The 14,268-nt window shown below is 40.4% G+C and overlaps 1 protein-coding gene across 1 annotated transcript in view; it reads left to right on the forward strand.

Annotated features, from left to right (window-relative positions):
- Positions 1–11,459: 11,459 nt before the first annotated feature.
- The window catches only part of clcn2c (chloride channel 2c), a 195,072-nt gene continuing 192,263 nt past the window's right edge, over positions 11,460–14,268 (forward strand). The window contains exon 1 of the mRNA XM_044202134.1: positions 11,460–13,559. Coding sequence (XP_044058069.1) covers positions 13,557–13,559 — 3 coding nt within the window. The 5' untranslated portion in view covers positions 11,460–13,556. The remainder of the gene's footprint in view (positions 13,560–14,268) is intronic.

Raw genomic sequence — 14,268 nt, forward strand, 5'->3', positions numbered from 1 at the left:
TGCAAGGACTTTGCTAAAGCTTGTGTAGTTTAGTGAATTAGCGACTCCTCAGCACATTATAGAGGAAACTAGTTTGAATTCATACAGAAAAACAAACAAAGTAAGAATCATGCAGGTGTTGTCATGAGAGCAGTCCTTCAGAGGTGAGAGGAGGGTGGTTTAAGAGAAAAGATAGAGGCTAATTTGAAGGAAAAACGTTGGTTTAGAAGATGAAGGAAATAATGAAATGAGATGAGGAGGAGGAGGTTGGTCTGTTGTGTTAGTGTGACCAGGGTTATTTATCTTCATGTTTCACACTGCCGAGAGAAACGCGAATAAACTGTGTGTGTGTGTGTGTGTGTGTGTGTGTGTGTGTGTGTGTGTGTGTGAGAGAGAGAGAGGTTCCTGACAAATACATTGCAGCACCTTTAAGTGATGTTGGCATTTGTTCATTTTTATATACCAAAGCACTTACAATAACACATCAGCAAAACCAAAACTCAGCACAGTTTGAAATATACTGAGGGCATCATAACAATAGAGAACACACTGTAAGCAGATACATCACACACACACACACACACACACACACACACACACACTCACAAACACGGCCACATTTATTATGTATTGGCAGTAGAGGTATGGTGTGAAAACAGGTGTTACAGTCATAAGAAGGTCTCATCTGTCACACACTCACACTCACTCACTCTCTCACACACACATACTATATACACCTCTTACATTTAAAAAAAATACTCAGTGACTGTTTTGCAATTCTCTCTTTGGATCTGTTTTCACATTTTCTTTCAGTAATACCACAGTGTGGAAATACTCTGTCACTCTGCATTCAAAATTTTACTTGAGTAAAAGTAAAAAAAAGTATTAGCATCAAAATGTACTTAAAGTACCAAAAGTAAAAGTACTCATTATGCAGAATGGCCCATTTCAGAATAAGATATATATTATATTATTGGATTATATTATATTATTGGAATTATTGATAGATTAATGTACATATCACTTTAATGTTACAGCTGGTAAAGTATAATTACTTTATATACTGCTGTGTAGCTTAATCTATGATAATATATCAGATTTTATTTGTTGATAATATTTCGTATTAGTAATCTGAATCTGTAAAGTAACTAGTAACTAGTGAATGTAGTGGAGTAGAATTATAAAGCAGCATGAAATGGAATTGTTCAAGTATCTCAAAACTGTACTTAGTACAGTAAATGTATTTAGTTACTTTCCACCACTGGTGGACATGGATATATTCACTCTACTGTATTGGTAATAACAATATTTTTAACCCCTTAACATCCAGTTTCCTTTCATATTCCCTCATGTAGCTTAAAAGGTTGTTAAATTATCTTAATCCACACTGTCTGACAATATCAGATTTACCCAGTGTTTTTTTATGGCTGTACCATTCTTTCAAATAGAAATATTCTAGACGTCTTGTGCATCACTTTAGACACATTTCCCCAAAATTCCAAAAGACAGATTTGGGATCTTTGGAAACTTTGGGATCTCCACTAAATCTATAGTACAATAAAGTTCAGTGGGTTTGAACAATGTTTGGCTGCACTGCATGAGTTTGTAATGACTCACCAGCAGGACAGTGGGATTGAAGTAGATACATTTTTGACTTCTTAATTAGGAAGTCAAAAATAAAATCTATACTATTTTGAATGACAAACACAGTTGTTTGGGATTCCCTTAGACACACTGCTTAAGTTATCCTAGAGAGGGAGAGCTCATCAATATTTTATCTCTGCTGCCCTCTGCTGTGAACAGCTGAACTGACATTTTCACCGACCATATATCCACATGAGCTCTGTTTAGCATCATTAAATGGTTCTTTAGGCTTGTACATTTGCTGCTGCAGCAGCAGCCTTTATGGTGCCATAAAGAACCTTTTCAGAACAGTTCTGAGATGGTTCAAACTGCCTTTCAGCCACTGAATTTTCACACACTTTACATGCTCCACTGGTGCAGCTGCAGGGGTAAATAACTTGCTCAAGGGCACTGCTGCAGCAATTGCTCAAGGCAAAAAACAAAATTCTCCTCCCTGTGCAGATTGTTTCAGCCAGGCCAGTTGTCTAACCTTCAGGTTCCTCAGGCATACAAAAGCATCTGGGAGCAGATCCAGAAAAGCTGCACAAAACCCGTTTTTATCATATCAAAAGGATTCTGACTGTAATTTTCTTGGAAATTCACCTTTTTGTTCAGCCTGTGCCTGGAGCGAAGAATCACTCTCTGGGGTTAAGGATGAAAGTAAAGCACTTGATGCTTTATACATGGCCAAATATTATAAAAAAACACTTTGTATTACAGAGAACAAAAGTTTGCTTTTTGACTTTCTCCCTTTGTAAAACTTCTACTTGACTTTTATACCAACAGCAGCCAAGTTCAAACCTGAAGAGGTCACTTCCACACTCCCATCATCTTCTCTATTTCGTGTTCTGACATTTGAGATTTTACAAGGTTATGACTCTTTGCTATATGAGTGCCATAATGATATAAAGTTTCTTTTGAAATGACTTTGGAAAACCAGGACTAGCAACACCCATAAAGCAAAAGCAAGGCAAGTTTATTTGTATAGCACCTTTCAACTATGAGGCAATTCAAAGTACTTTAAATAAAACATAAAAAGATATTAGCACAATATGTAAAAGAAAGACAATATAAAAAGACACATGAATGGATTTTAAAGGTTAAAACCAAGCTAAAATTGAATGAAACAGATAAAACAGGAGAATAAAAATTTAATTTAATATAAAAGGTAAACAAACATTTTAAGCCTTGATTTAAAAGTACTAAGAGTTGGAGCAGACCTCAATAACAAGAATAATTGTAATCCCATTTAAACATTTTAAATTCAAATGGAGGGGGTTGTGACATCTGGTGATCTAAAAACAGTGCAGGCTAAAGTGTGAACTGGACATTCCTCTGCAACATTGCCAACCTGTCAATGAGTGCTAATGAATCTATTTCCAGGGTTAACAACTCTGGCACCCTTCAGGTCTCTGTTTTATGAATGTTGACACACTGGTTCAAATGAGTACCTACCGACTGACATAAAGTAGTCCTGATCATGCAAACTGTGGCAGAATGTTCCACCAAGTTTTCTGGTCTGTCTAATAATATTTTGTGGTCAATCTCGATAAATGAAGCACTAAGTTCCAGACTGAAATTTTGCCATTGTCTTTGTTTGAATAGATTTTGACCAGCATATTAACTCAAAAATCAGGTCAGTTTTATCTGCCAAGAATGTAGAAACAGTGTGCCTCAAACAGGAAAACCTCAATAAACTTCAGCTGATTCAAAATACTGCAGCCAGACTCATAACCAGGTCCAACAGGAGAGAACACACGTCACCGGTTTTAAAATCCCTTCATTGGCTCACAGTCTGTCTTAGAATAAATTTTTTTTTTTATTTTAATGATCACTTTTAAGACTCGTAGAGGGTTAGCGCCAGAATATATACCTGACCTCCTGACCCTCTACGATCCTAAATGCAACCTAAGATCCTCTGGTAGGTCGTTCCTGACCATTCCTTGATCAAACCTTAAAACTGAAGGTGACCAGGCCTTTTCTATTAAGGCCCCCAGTTGTGGAATGACCAGCCAGAGGAAATCAGGGAAGTTAACAGATTGCCTTCTTTTAAGTCACTTTAAAAAACTCACTCATTTTAAACTTGCTTTTTATTGATTTTACAGTTTGTTTTATTATCTTTCGTTGTGTTTTATCATAATTGTTTGCTTATTGTCTTTTTCAATTATATGTAAAGTGCTCTGTAATTTGTTGAAAAGCGCTATATAAACAAAGGAATATTTTTACTACTGTATATAAGACAAGAGCAGCATCAGTGCTGTGGTGTGGTCAAAATCCTGACTGGAAAACTTCTAAAGCAGTTTTATAGGGCCAAGAATGTGTTCAGCTGTATCATTTTAGGACAGAAGGTTGTTCACAATAAGTGTAACAATAAATGTTTGGTTATAAAGAAGTAGCTAAAATTCTAACTTTGAGACAAAAAAACAAAATTTCCATGATCAGTCTTTGCATTGGTTAAAGCTGCAACAGGAAACGTTGCATGTATCAGCTCCAACTGGCTGTAAGAGGTAATGCTTGAAGGACTTTTACCCAGAAAATCACGTACATGACATCAGTGACTTGCACTTCTCAAAACTCAATTTCTCATAGCTCTCACTCACCTCACAGGTGTGCAGTTTTAAATGCCACTGAACTGTTTTCAGCAGCTCCCTTACTCCAAATGATATACCAATGGACCCTGATCTAGCTGTTACTTGTGATGCAGTCTTGAATCCGAGGGCAAAGTTAAAGGTTCAGTATCTTACTCAAGGACACTTAAGCCAGGCAGCAGACATTTGGAGTGCTGGGGGATCAAACTTCAGACTTTCCACTCAGGTAATTTGTTGCTCCTCTCAGGTGAGATTTATGCGCTACACGTCCTATGATGTTTCTCTGGTTACATCAGCCAGCCCGTCAGTTACCCATCCAGGTTTTAGTTCATCTTGACCATCAAAGATTAAAGTGCATCACATGATGCACGTTTCAAGAATCTTTATTTTTCTTTTGCAGAAGCAGTTTTTCCAACTGACATTAAAGGTAATCTCTTGTGATGTTGGTCTCTTATAAAAAGAGTTCAAATGTGAAATCGGTGCAGTTCTTTTTTCATTGATGCAATGAGTTTGGTTCTCATTGTGATACATTGTGCATTTTAAATTGCTAGAATGTCACGTTATGTTGTTACGTCATGTTATGTTAGGTCATGTTGGTCATTTCATGTCATATTGTTATGTAATGTTATATCATGCCATGTTACATTACATTATGTCATGCTATGTTAAATGAATATTGTTATGTTATTTGTTATCCTTAATTTCATTGACGTGTTCAGAATCCGCTTTTTTTGCCAAGTATTTCTACACATACAAGGAATTTGACTTCTGTTTTTCGTTGCTCTGAAGGTACTTACACACAGGTAACCTACAAAAACAACAATGAACATCAACATACAAAGTCTATATACAAGTCAACTTTTGCTGTAAATTGTAAACAAGAATACAATGCAAGGGTGCAGAGTGCAAAGAGTGCTGGAATAAATATTGAATGATTAATGGAATCAGTTACTTTATATGCATGCAGTAGGTGGTTATGTACAGTATACACGGCGTGCTTAGATTTCTATTTGATAATGATAATGATGATAATGTGTACATGTTAAAAAGTGTGCATTTAAACTATAAAATATATAATATATAATTTGTAGCTACAGTAGATGTTTTGGTGTTACCGGGTTATTGACACTGTATGACTGATGTTAACGGCTCATCAGAGTGATGGCCTGTGGTCAGAAACTGTTGTTGTGTCTGGTTGTTTCTGCTCTGTAGCGCCTACCAGACGGGACAAGTTGGAACAGGCTGTGTCCAGGGTGTGATGGGTCTGCAGGGATGTTTCCTGCCCGTTTCCTGACTCTGCATAAGTCCTGAATGGAGGCCAGGGTGGCAACAATGCTTTTTTCTACAGTCCTGAATGTCCGTTGTAGTCTGTTCCTGTCCTGTTTGGTGGGCGATCCAAACCAGACTGTGATGGATGTGCAGAGTAGAACTGGATCAGCAGCTCCTGAGGCAGGTTGAACTTCCTGAGCTGACGCAGGAAGTACATCCTCTGCTGGGCCTTTTTGATGATGGTGTCGATGTTTGGACGCCCACTTTAAGTCCTGGGAGATTGTGGTTCCCAGAAACCTGAAGGTTTTCACAGCAGACATGGTGCTGTTGAGTACGATGATGGGGGGCAGTGTTGGGGGGCTCGACCTGAAGTCTACTGTCATCTCCACAGTTTTGAGCCTGAATATGTTACTTCTCACTACAAGATTGTGTTCTTCTGTGCACCTGATGGGATGTAAACTTTACCAGGAAGAAACTGCCTCAGGAGCTCTTTCCCCACCTCAAACTCAGTGCTGTTCCGCTCTCACATAGGTCATTGGCTTTGAACGGTACAGGGAGCAAAGAAATCCTTCTGTTAGTTGCTCAATTTCCCCCACTCCCAGCAGGCTGTAGCTAGTAACTGTGCTTTTTGACGACTGCAGCCAGGCAGGCAGGATTTACAGATTAGTAGAATAACTCTGTACGTTTGCCGTGTGCAGGAAGCAGAACTAGTCAAATAAGTGCGACAGAATGGGGCAACAATGGTGCTCACTTCCAACCAAATCCATGTGTTAATCTGCTGGTGGTCCCAAAGCAGGGCTGCGGTGGAAGGTAAACACGTCTGAACACACCTTGTGAGGCAGATTTACTGTATATTGCATGATAGGTAGTACCAAATCCATGTAAAAGACATGAAAATCAAACACTTCCTTTCTTACTAGTCTAATCCTAACATGAACTGCTGCTGTAATGTGACTTCAAAGCTTGTGACAGAAAATGTTCCCTTTTACCATCACAACAAATCACTTTCATTCTCATTTTCCCTTTATTGGTGGAAGAAGGATGTTTATGAGTAAGACGAGCAGTTATTGGACACGACGGTGCAACCTCGCAACATGTTTCCTCTGCCAGCTCGATATGGCATCATTCATCATTTCCCGCAGGGTTTATTGCAGCTTGTAACTCTGCTGCGCCCTCATCAGTGACAGCAGGGCCAGATATGGTAATGTCAGACATCATTAGTCCTACTACCTCTATTACTGATGTGGTCATTATGTGCTGCCTGAGCAGAGAGGTTAAGAAGGCCAGAGGCTGGACAGCTAGGATCGTCTTTTCCTATCATCTCGCCAACACACTGCTGACATCTGCTGAGACAGAAGGAGGGGGAAAGGCATGGCAAGAATGATGAACACAAGGAGATTAGAGATGCATTTGCTTTTTCACTTTTCTAAATGTTTCCTCATGTTTTCTGATAGAAGGAAGGCTTTTTAAGTTGATGATTTGATATTGTATGAGACATAATATATATTACATGTACTGAATTACGGTTTCCAGACTTAAGAGTGGTCCGCTCACAAAAATGAAAATAGAATGCAAGATTTATATTGACCTGTCAAACCAGTATACTAGAAAATCATCGTCATTGTTTTTGTGTGTTTTATTAAATTGAGTGTGATTCTTCATTATGGCCTGCTAAAGTTAAAGAGGAAGTGCGTCGATTGATGATTGCTAGGACTCAAATGTCACATGTGCAATATTATATGTCACATTTAAAATGCCTGAAAACCGCCTTTTATGTGAATTTTTACACATCTGAAAAGATCTTTCAGGAAGCTTGATGGAAGTTGTAAATAAATGATATCCTCCTAATACCCTTTAAGACCCAAGTCTAAAAGTGACAAAGTCAGCATGGCTTGCTGTTTCTGACTGTAAAAGGGCGACATGTTGTAGTATCATGTAGTGCTACCTGTCTTTTTTTTTTCAGCACGAATTCAGCTTAAATTTATGTCAATGATTGAACTTTATGAAACGGTGTGCTGGTGTGAAAAAATCCAAAACAAAAATGAATATTTCCATATTTTTACTAAAATAATATTGAAATGACACATATTCAAGCAATTTTAACTCAATGAAAATGTGTTTTTTACTCTCGATTTTTACTGTTGTTTTTCTTGATATTCACTGTGCAAACAGCTTCTCCTCTTGGCTTTTTCTTTTTAGTTCTAACACTGCTTTGTTTGGTTAAGGGCAGGTGTGGAATTGATGGTTTTGAGAGGGGCCTGTCATTGCAGGTACAGAGTCTTTATTAGGGAGCCACTTTACTTGATTATTTATCTATCCTTGTCCTCTGGCCCCATTTACACGCCATTTGTGTGTGTGTGTGTGTGTGTGTGTGTGTGTGAGAAGAAATCGGAGGGCATCATGGGAGATATAGAACGATGGATAGATGGGATTTAAAAGGGAGCCGAGACAGAAAAATATCAATGAATACCAAGGCTAACCAAAAGAAACTAAAATAATTAAGGTAAGAGTAAATAAATCTCAATAAATAAAAATAAATCACAAATTAATCAGAAATAAACACAATAATAATCAGAGTAAGAATACCTGAATTAATGAAAAGAAAATATATATAAACAATAATAATTAATTCATTAACCATTTTTATGAATAAATTCTGTAAAAGTAAAGTTACAGTTGCAGTAAAAGAAGAAGAAACATACAGTAAGCAACATTTGCATTACAGACTCCATTAAGACCTCCAGCTCATTAAGTCTGATTCAGCAAAAACAAAAAAAACCATAGCAGGCTCCTCGCAAATAAGAGCCTGAAGCCAAATGAGAGCAATAACATGTTAGCAGTCAGACACAGTGAGATTAATTAAATTAAATAGTTTGTTGCTGCTGCTATATGATTCTGACTATTCTGCTATACCGGAACCGTGAGCAATCGTCGTTCACGAATGAAAGGCGCTTCACGTGCAGCATTAGTCCAAGAGATCCAGTGACCTTTCCCATGACACGCATTCATTTCCAGCCACTGTAATACCCTATAGCAGACCACTTGCAATTCAAGTTGTTCAATTCCAAAAGTCCAAAAGTGTTGCACTCTATTATTGTGGAGGGGCTCTGTCACTTCCACTGTGCTTATCGAACCATGCAGACAGACAAAATTAGGTCATATCTTCCTCTGGCAGAGGAGAAGAGTAGCAAAGAGCTAAAATATGTTTCAACTTTCTATACATATCATAAATGCAGGGTTGTCTGGATCCAGTTAAGTCTAAAGGTAGGAGGTGGGGAGCTGATTTTGGTGTTGTGAGAGGTGGCAAAGACAGAGCAAACAGAAAATAGTTATTTTAGTGCCAGAATGTGCCTGTAAAGTAAGTAAGTAAGTAAGAGTTGCTCATTCTAAGGTAATGAAAACACAACGATTCTTATTTTCAGGTGAATATACACTAATGGAAACATACTTATAAATATTATATTCCATTTCTGCCAATAGCTCCTCCTAAATGTTACACACTGGACCTTTAAATGCAAATAAGCCTAGAAAAGATAATGCACTAGCAGTTAGCTCAACAGGCTGAAGAAAAGTCAGGTGAGTGAAAGACAAAGAGATTCTCAAGCAGACTCAGGTGCCGTAAATGAGACAAGAGCAGCCGAGAGAAGCACAACAGGGAAGTTTCCTTCTTTCAACCTTAGACGCCTCAGTCTGGGATCAGGCTCTAATTAGTGCTTATAGATTCCAGATTCCAATATACCTTTCTCTGACTTTTAAAGTGCAACGGAGGAATCTGCTTTGGGATCACGGTAGCTGGCTTGCTGATCCATGTGGTCATTGAGTGAGATTGCGAGGGGGCAACACAGTTGTGTCGCTCTCTGCTTCGTGTCTGAAGAAGGGTTGTAGAAGAAGAGTCCGGTATCACAAGGTCGAGGGCCCAGAAACAACTGCCTCAGTTCACATGCTTACTGGCTGGAAATTCAGCAGCCTGTTCTATCACATTATTTGTCAGATGTTCACGCTAGTGGTGTCCATGCTACTCGTTTGCTAAGTCCTGCCTCACAGTTACTTTAACAACAGATGCAGTTTACCGTCATAATGGTGGAAGAAGCTCCTCATTTCTAGCCGACAACCGTGGATTTTGTCTGCTGAAATGACAACCGTAGCTAGCAGATTTTATCAACTGTAGCTTGCTAGTGTAAGCTAATGCTAACGCTAAAACTCTATGCGTTGGTTGAAAACTCTGTCTCCAGCCGACGAGAATCCTGTAAAAGGGTCTTAAGCAGGCACCTGATGGCTACACATAAGACATCATGCTAAAAGACTGAGGCTAACGCTACATGTTCCAGGCTAAAGGTCAGCATTGTCACCAGCCAACGATCCATTTGGAAGACATGGAAATAAAAGAGCCGCATTGTTCGTATATTGCAGTTAGCCTCAGTATTGTGGTACAGTATTATAAATAAAATCTAATTAAAAGACAATTTTTCTAACATATCACTTTTTTGGTTTGAAAGTATACTGTAGAAAAATATGCTTGGACAATTAAGCAACACAATTGTTGGATTCACGCTTCACTTTTTCGAGAGAAAAGGATTTGAGGATGAGAACAAACTGATGAGTTTGGCGAACGTGCTGCTGTCTGATGTGAGTTTGTAAGTCCCATAAAACCTAATGCATTCTTAATCACAGCGTAACTGAAAAATGTGCGAACGCCATGAACTTGCCAAAATAAAACGTCAGTCCCTTGCATTTTGAGCGTTCTCTTTCCATGGCCCAGCCTGCAGCCTCTTCGGGTATTATATCCCCTTTAGGCCACCGTCACATTCATCTTCTTTTTCTTTCCGTTTCCAAACGCTCTGCTGAGGTGTTACTTTTGACCAGACTGCCTATAGCAGAGTGTCACATTTAGAAATATGAAACCACTGTAGTGTGCTGATTTTAAACTAGGCTCTCATAAGCTTTTTGATGTCCCCATATACTGTAGATATGTCTCAACCCAGAGAGCCATTAAATAAAGGCTTTATATCAGAGAAGCAGATTTTGTTCTGCAAGAGGGGAGAGGAAAACTTCTAATCAGACACAACCTCCCAAAAAGGTTTATTGATCTAGAGTCAGGTTCTTTGAGCATTTTAATGTGACAGAAACCTTTTAATAGGCCCAAATGTTCTCTATAACACCACGCTCAAACAATTCGACATGGACCTGTTATGCTGCTGTAGTGAACTGTTTAGAATGCATGAAATGCTTCAAAGAAAAGTCAGAGCTATTACGGTGCTGTCGAAAGTGGTATTTCTTTTTTTCGGAACCATTTTCTTATAAATCACCATTTCTAAACAGGTTAGAAGTTGTAACTAATGGCTTTATTAAGGTTAGGAAATGATTTATTAATGCTCTACAGGTCAGTTATAAGCCATTAATAAGAACAACGTTTGGGTTGCCAGGTTGTGCAAAATGCTTACAGCAAATGTTTCTTTCCATTTAGTAATAAGGCAGTAATAATTGTTGGTAATCCAGGCTGTCCTGGTAGGCTGATGGTTAGCACATACCATAATCATAATGTCCGCAGTTCAGTTCTAACCTGGAACATTCCTTTGCATGTCATGCCTTCTCTCTCTACCCACCAACATCTCTAAACTGTCCATCTATCAAATAAAGGCAAGAAATACCCCCTCAAAAATCTTTAAATATTGGTATCTATTAATAAATACACATGGGTTTCTAATTTTCTAATATCAAATCTGAAGTTAAAGTAATTTATAAAGGGTTTGTAATCCATCAAGTCTGCAATTCAATTCAGTTCAATTCAATTGTATTTATATAACGCCAATTATCAAGTTATCTCATTGCACTTTTCCTATAGAGCAGGTCTAGACCGTACTATTTCTAATATTATGCAATGCAATTATGCAGTTGTGTATGTTAATAAGTTCTTAATAAATAGATTTTGGTCCAGGTAAGTGGTCAAAAAAAGACATTGGGAAAGCTGCACACTCATAACTCTGCATTTATTTCAACTTATAAAGACCAATGTTTCAGCAGTAAGTGGTCTACCAGTCTAACCAGTCAGACAACGGGTGCTTCACCAGTCGCAGCTTTATGGGAGAGAATGAAAGAGAAAGACACTCTTGAAAACACTCACATGACATCTCGAGAGACTCTGTAGTCAGCTGGAAGAAGGTGTGATGAGATCAAAGTTGAGCTTTTTGGCCATCAGACTAAACACCATGTTACACTGCACATCATCACAGACACACCATCCCCAGCGTGAATCATAGTAGCCCGGGGAGCATCTTGCTGTGGGCATGCTTCTCTGCTGCAGGCCTGGAAGGCTTGTGAGGGTAAAATGAACGCAGCAAAAAAAGGCTACAGGGAAATCCTGGAGGAAAACCTGATGCAGTCTGCAGGACACCTGCCACATGGGAGAAGATTTGTTTTCCAGCGAGACAACGAGCCCAAGCAAAAAGCCAAAGCTCCACAGGAACGGCTTCCAATCAACAATGTTAATATCCTGGAGTCCAGATCTCGAAAAAAAGGCTGTTCACTCATGATCCCCATGCAGCCTGACAGAGTTGGAGCCATTTTGCAAAGAAGAATAGGAAAAGCTGAGTGTCCTGATGTGCAAAGCTGATACAGACTTTTTCACAGAGACTCAAGGTCGTAATTGCTGCCAAATTTGCAATTACTAAATACTGACTTGGAGGGATGAATGCAAACATGGATTCTGTATTTTATATTTGTAATTACTGGCCACATTAAATGCACTTTGATGCCATGTTGTAAAACAACAGAACATGAAAACTTCTTTTTAAAGGCACCACAGCTGACACATAAAGCATTAGTAAAGATTAATAAAGTCCTTAGTTACAACTTGTAAACCCTGTGTAAATGGTGTTTTGTACCATTGTTTTCTTTCTAGCCTACTAAATCAGCAGAAAAAAAGAGAAGAAAACACTGACCAAATTCATGCATTGTAATTTATGAAGTCAAATTTTTCGATCTTAAGTGTGAGAATTCCCTGTTGTTGGTATTTAAATTGGATTTAAAAACTCAGTGGTACAGCGTGCTCACTTCCATCCAGCTCCACGCGTCAAATGCGCAGAGTCAAACTGCTTAGCTGTAACTGTCTATATCCGGCCATATTAAACCACAGCACTTCTTCAGTGATTCAACTATTGCGGACGAGCTGGTGTGATGACTAATGACCAGACAGAAGTCAATTAGATTTGGATTCAAATCTTTATAAATCCAAGAAACCGGTGCCGCACCTCGACGCGCGTCTGAGACAGATGTTCCTCACATCTGCGAGCTTTGTGCTTTCCTGTCGGTGTTAGCCTCTAAACTGAATTCACAAAAGCCTCCCACAGGTAGCTCTCTCCCATCCAGCTCCCTGCGTCGCCTGCCTCCCCCAGCAGTGCGCACTCCGCTCCCTCCCACCGCATCCCGGTCTCTCCAATCGGCGGGAGCCCGGCTCAGCTCTGCACATCTGGAGCAGCGACGGGGAACCGGGGGGATGAGACGGGAGCAAGCGGTTTTTGCAGCGGCAGCACCCGCATTGCAACACGGGAGCGATGCTGAGGACCGGCTGTTGAATGCCTGAGAAGCATCTCTTGCCTCTTTACATTGTTTTCATTGTTTATTTGATCCCAACCAGCAGTGGACAGACAGATCAGCACGCTGGCCGTGCGCAGTCACCGCTTCCACTGGTGTCAGTTTTTAAATTTCTCTTGATAAGATTACAGGGAGGGTGTGTTTTCTGGATATTAAATGCGTCTTGGAAGTTGGGCTGTTGCAACCAATAGGATTTGTATCCAGCCTGGCTGGGCTGGCAGCCTGAAGGATCCGGACTGGGCTAGTTGGCAGCAATCAGAAATCTTTGCATCCGCAGCAGTCAAGTTCGTGTGGAGGATAAACTGTTGCCTTGAATCAAACTTTGTCTTTGAACTTGCGGGATTTTGACCTGTCCGACGCCACCTCCCGACACCCCCCCTCCTCCGCCCCCAGCACTCGGAGGGTGGGAGATGGAGAGCCGCAGGTGACTGACCGCTCACCGCCGCTTCAGGACGCCTGCTGGGGATTTACTGGACATACTGGGGATACCCAGGGGCTCCGGGCAGGATGGTGGGTAGGCTGCGCACTGCGCGTCCGCATGTCTGATTAAAGAGAGAGAGAGAGAGTGTGTGTGTGTGTGTGTGTGTGTGTGTGTGTGTGTGTGTGTGTGTGTGTGTGCGCGTGCGTTTGAAACAGCAACAGCATCAATTGCCTTTCATCTGCCCTTAACGGCTTCACGTCGCATCTCAGTCAACTTCCTTACCCTGTCCTCACCTCCACCATTCCTCACGCGCGCGCGCGCCCACGCACGCCACGCCACCCCACGCCACGCCACGCCACGCCACGCACACGTTCAAACGTGTTCCGGTTTTGGCGCGGTGGTCACGGCTTTGCTTGTCACAAGACAGATACGATATCTGCACATCAGCTGCGGGCTCTCAAATCACAAGACGGGCTCTTTGAGTGGCCCGGCGCGTCACACACACTATCTGTGTTTTTATGGGCGAGTGATCATGTGCTTAATGCTTTCAGGAAACGGCAAACCTCTTCGAATTTGTGAGGCTTGCATCTTCGGTCATGCCTCCATACACACACAAACACACACACACACACACACACACACACAGTTGGGCACGATGCTGAGTTGGCCAGAGGCGACCAGTTGCCTTTGATTCACTTCCAGCAGAATCAAAGGCAAAGCGCTGGCCTGCAGCACAGAGCATGAACACTCCACAGGTCCTGGTACTGAGTGAACACTTTGAATGTTGAATGGCTACAT

This window comes from Siniperca chuatsi, linkage group LG7 (genome assembly GCF_020085105.1).
Source record: "Siniperca chuatsi isolate FFG_IHB_CAS linkage group LG7, ASM2008510v1, whole genome shotgun sequence".
NCBI lineage: Eukaryota > Metazoa > Chordata > Actinopteri > Centrarchiformes > Sinipercidae > Siniperca > Siniperca chuatsi.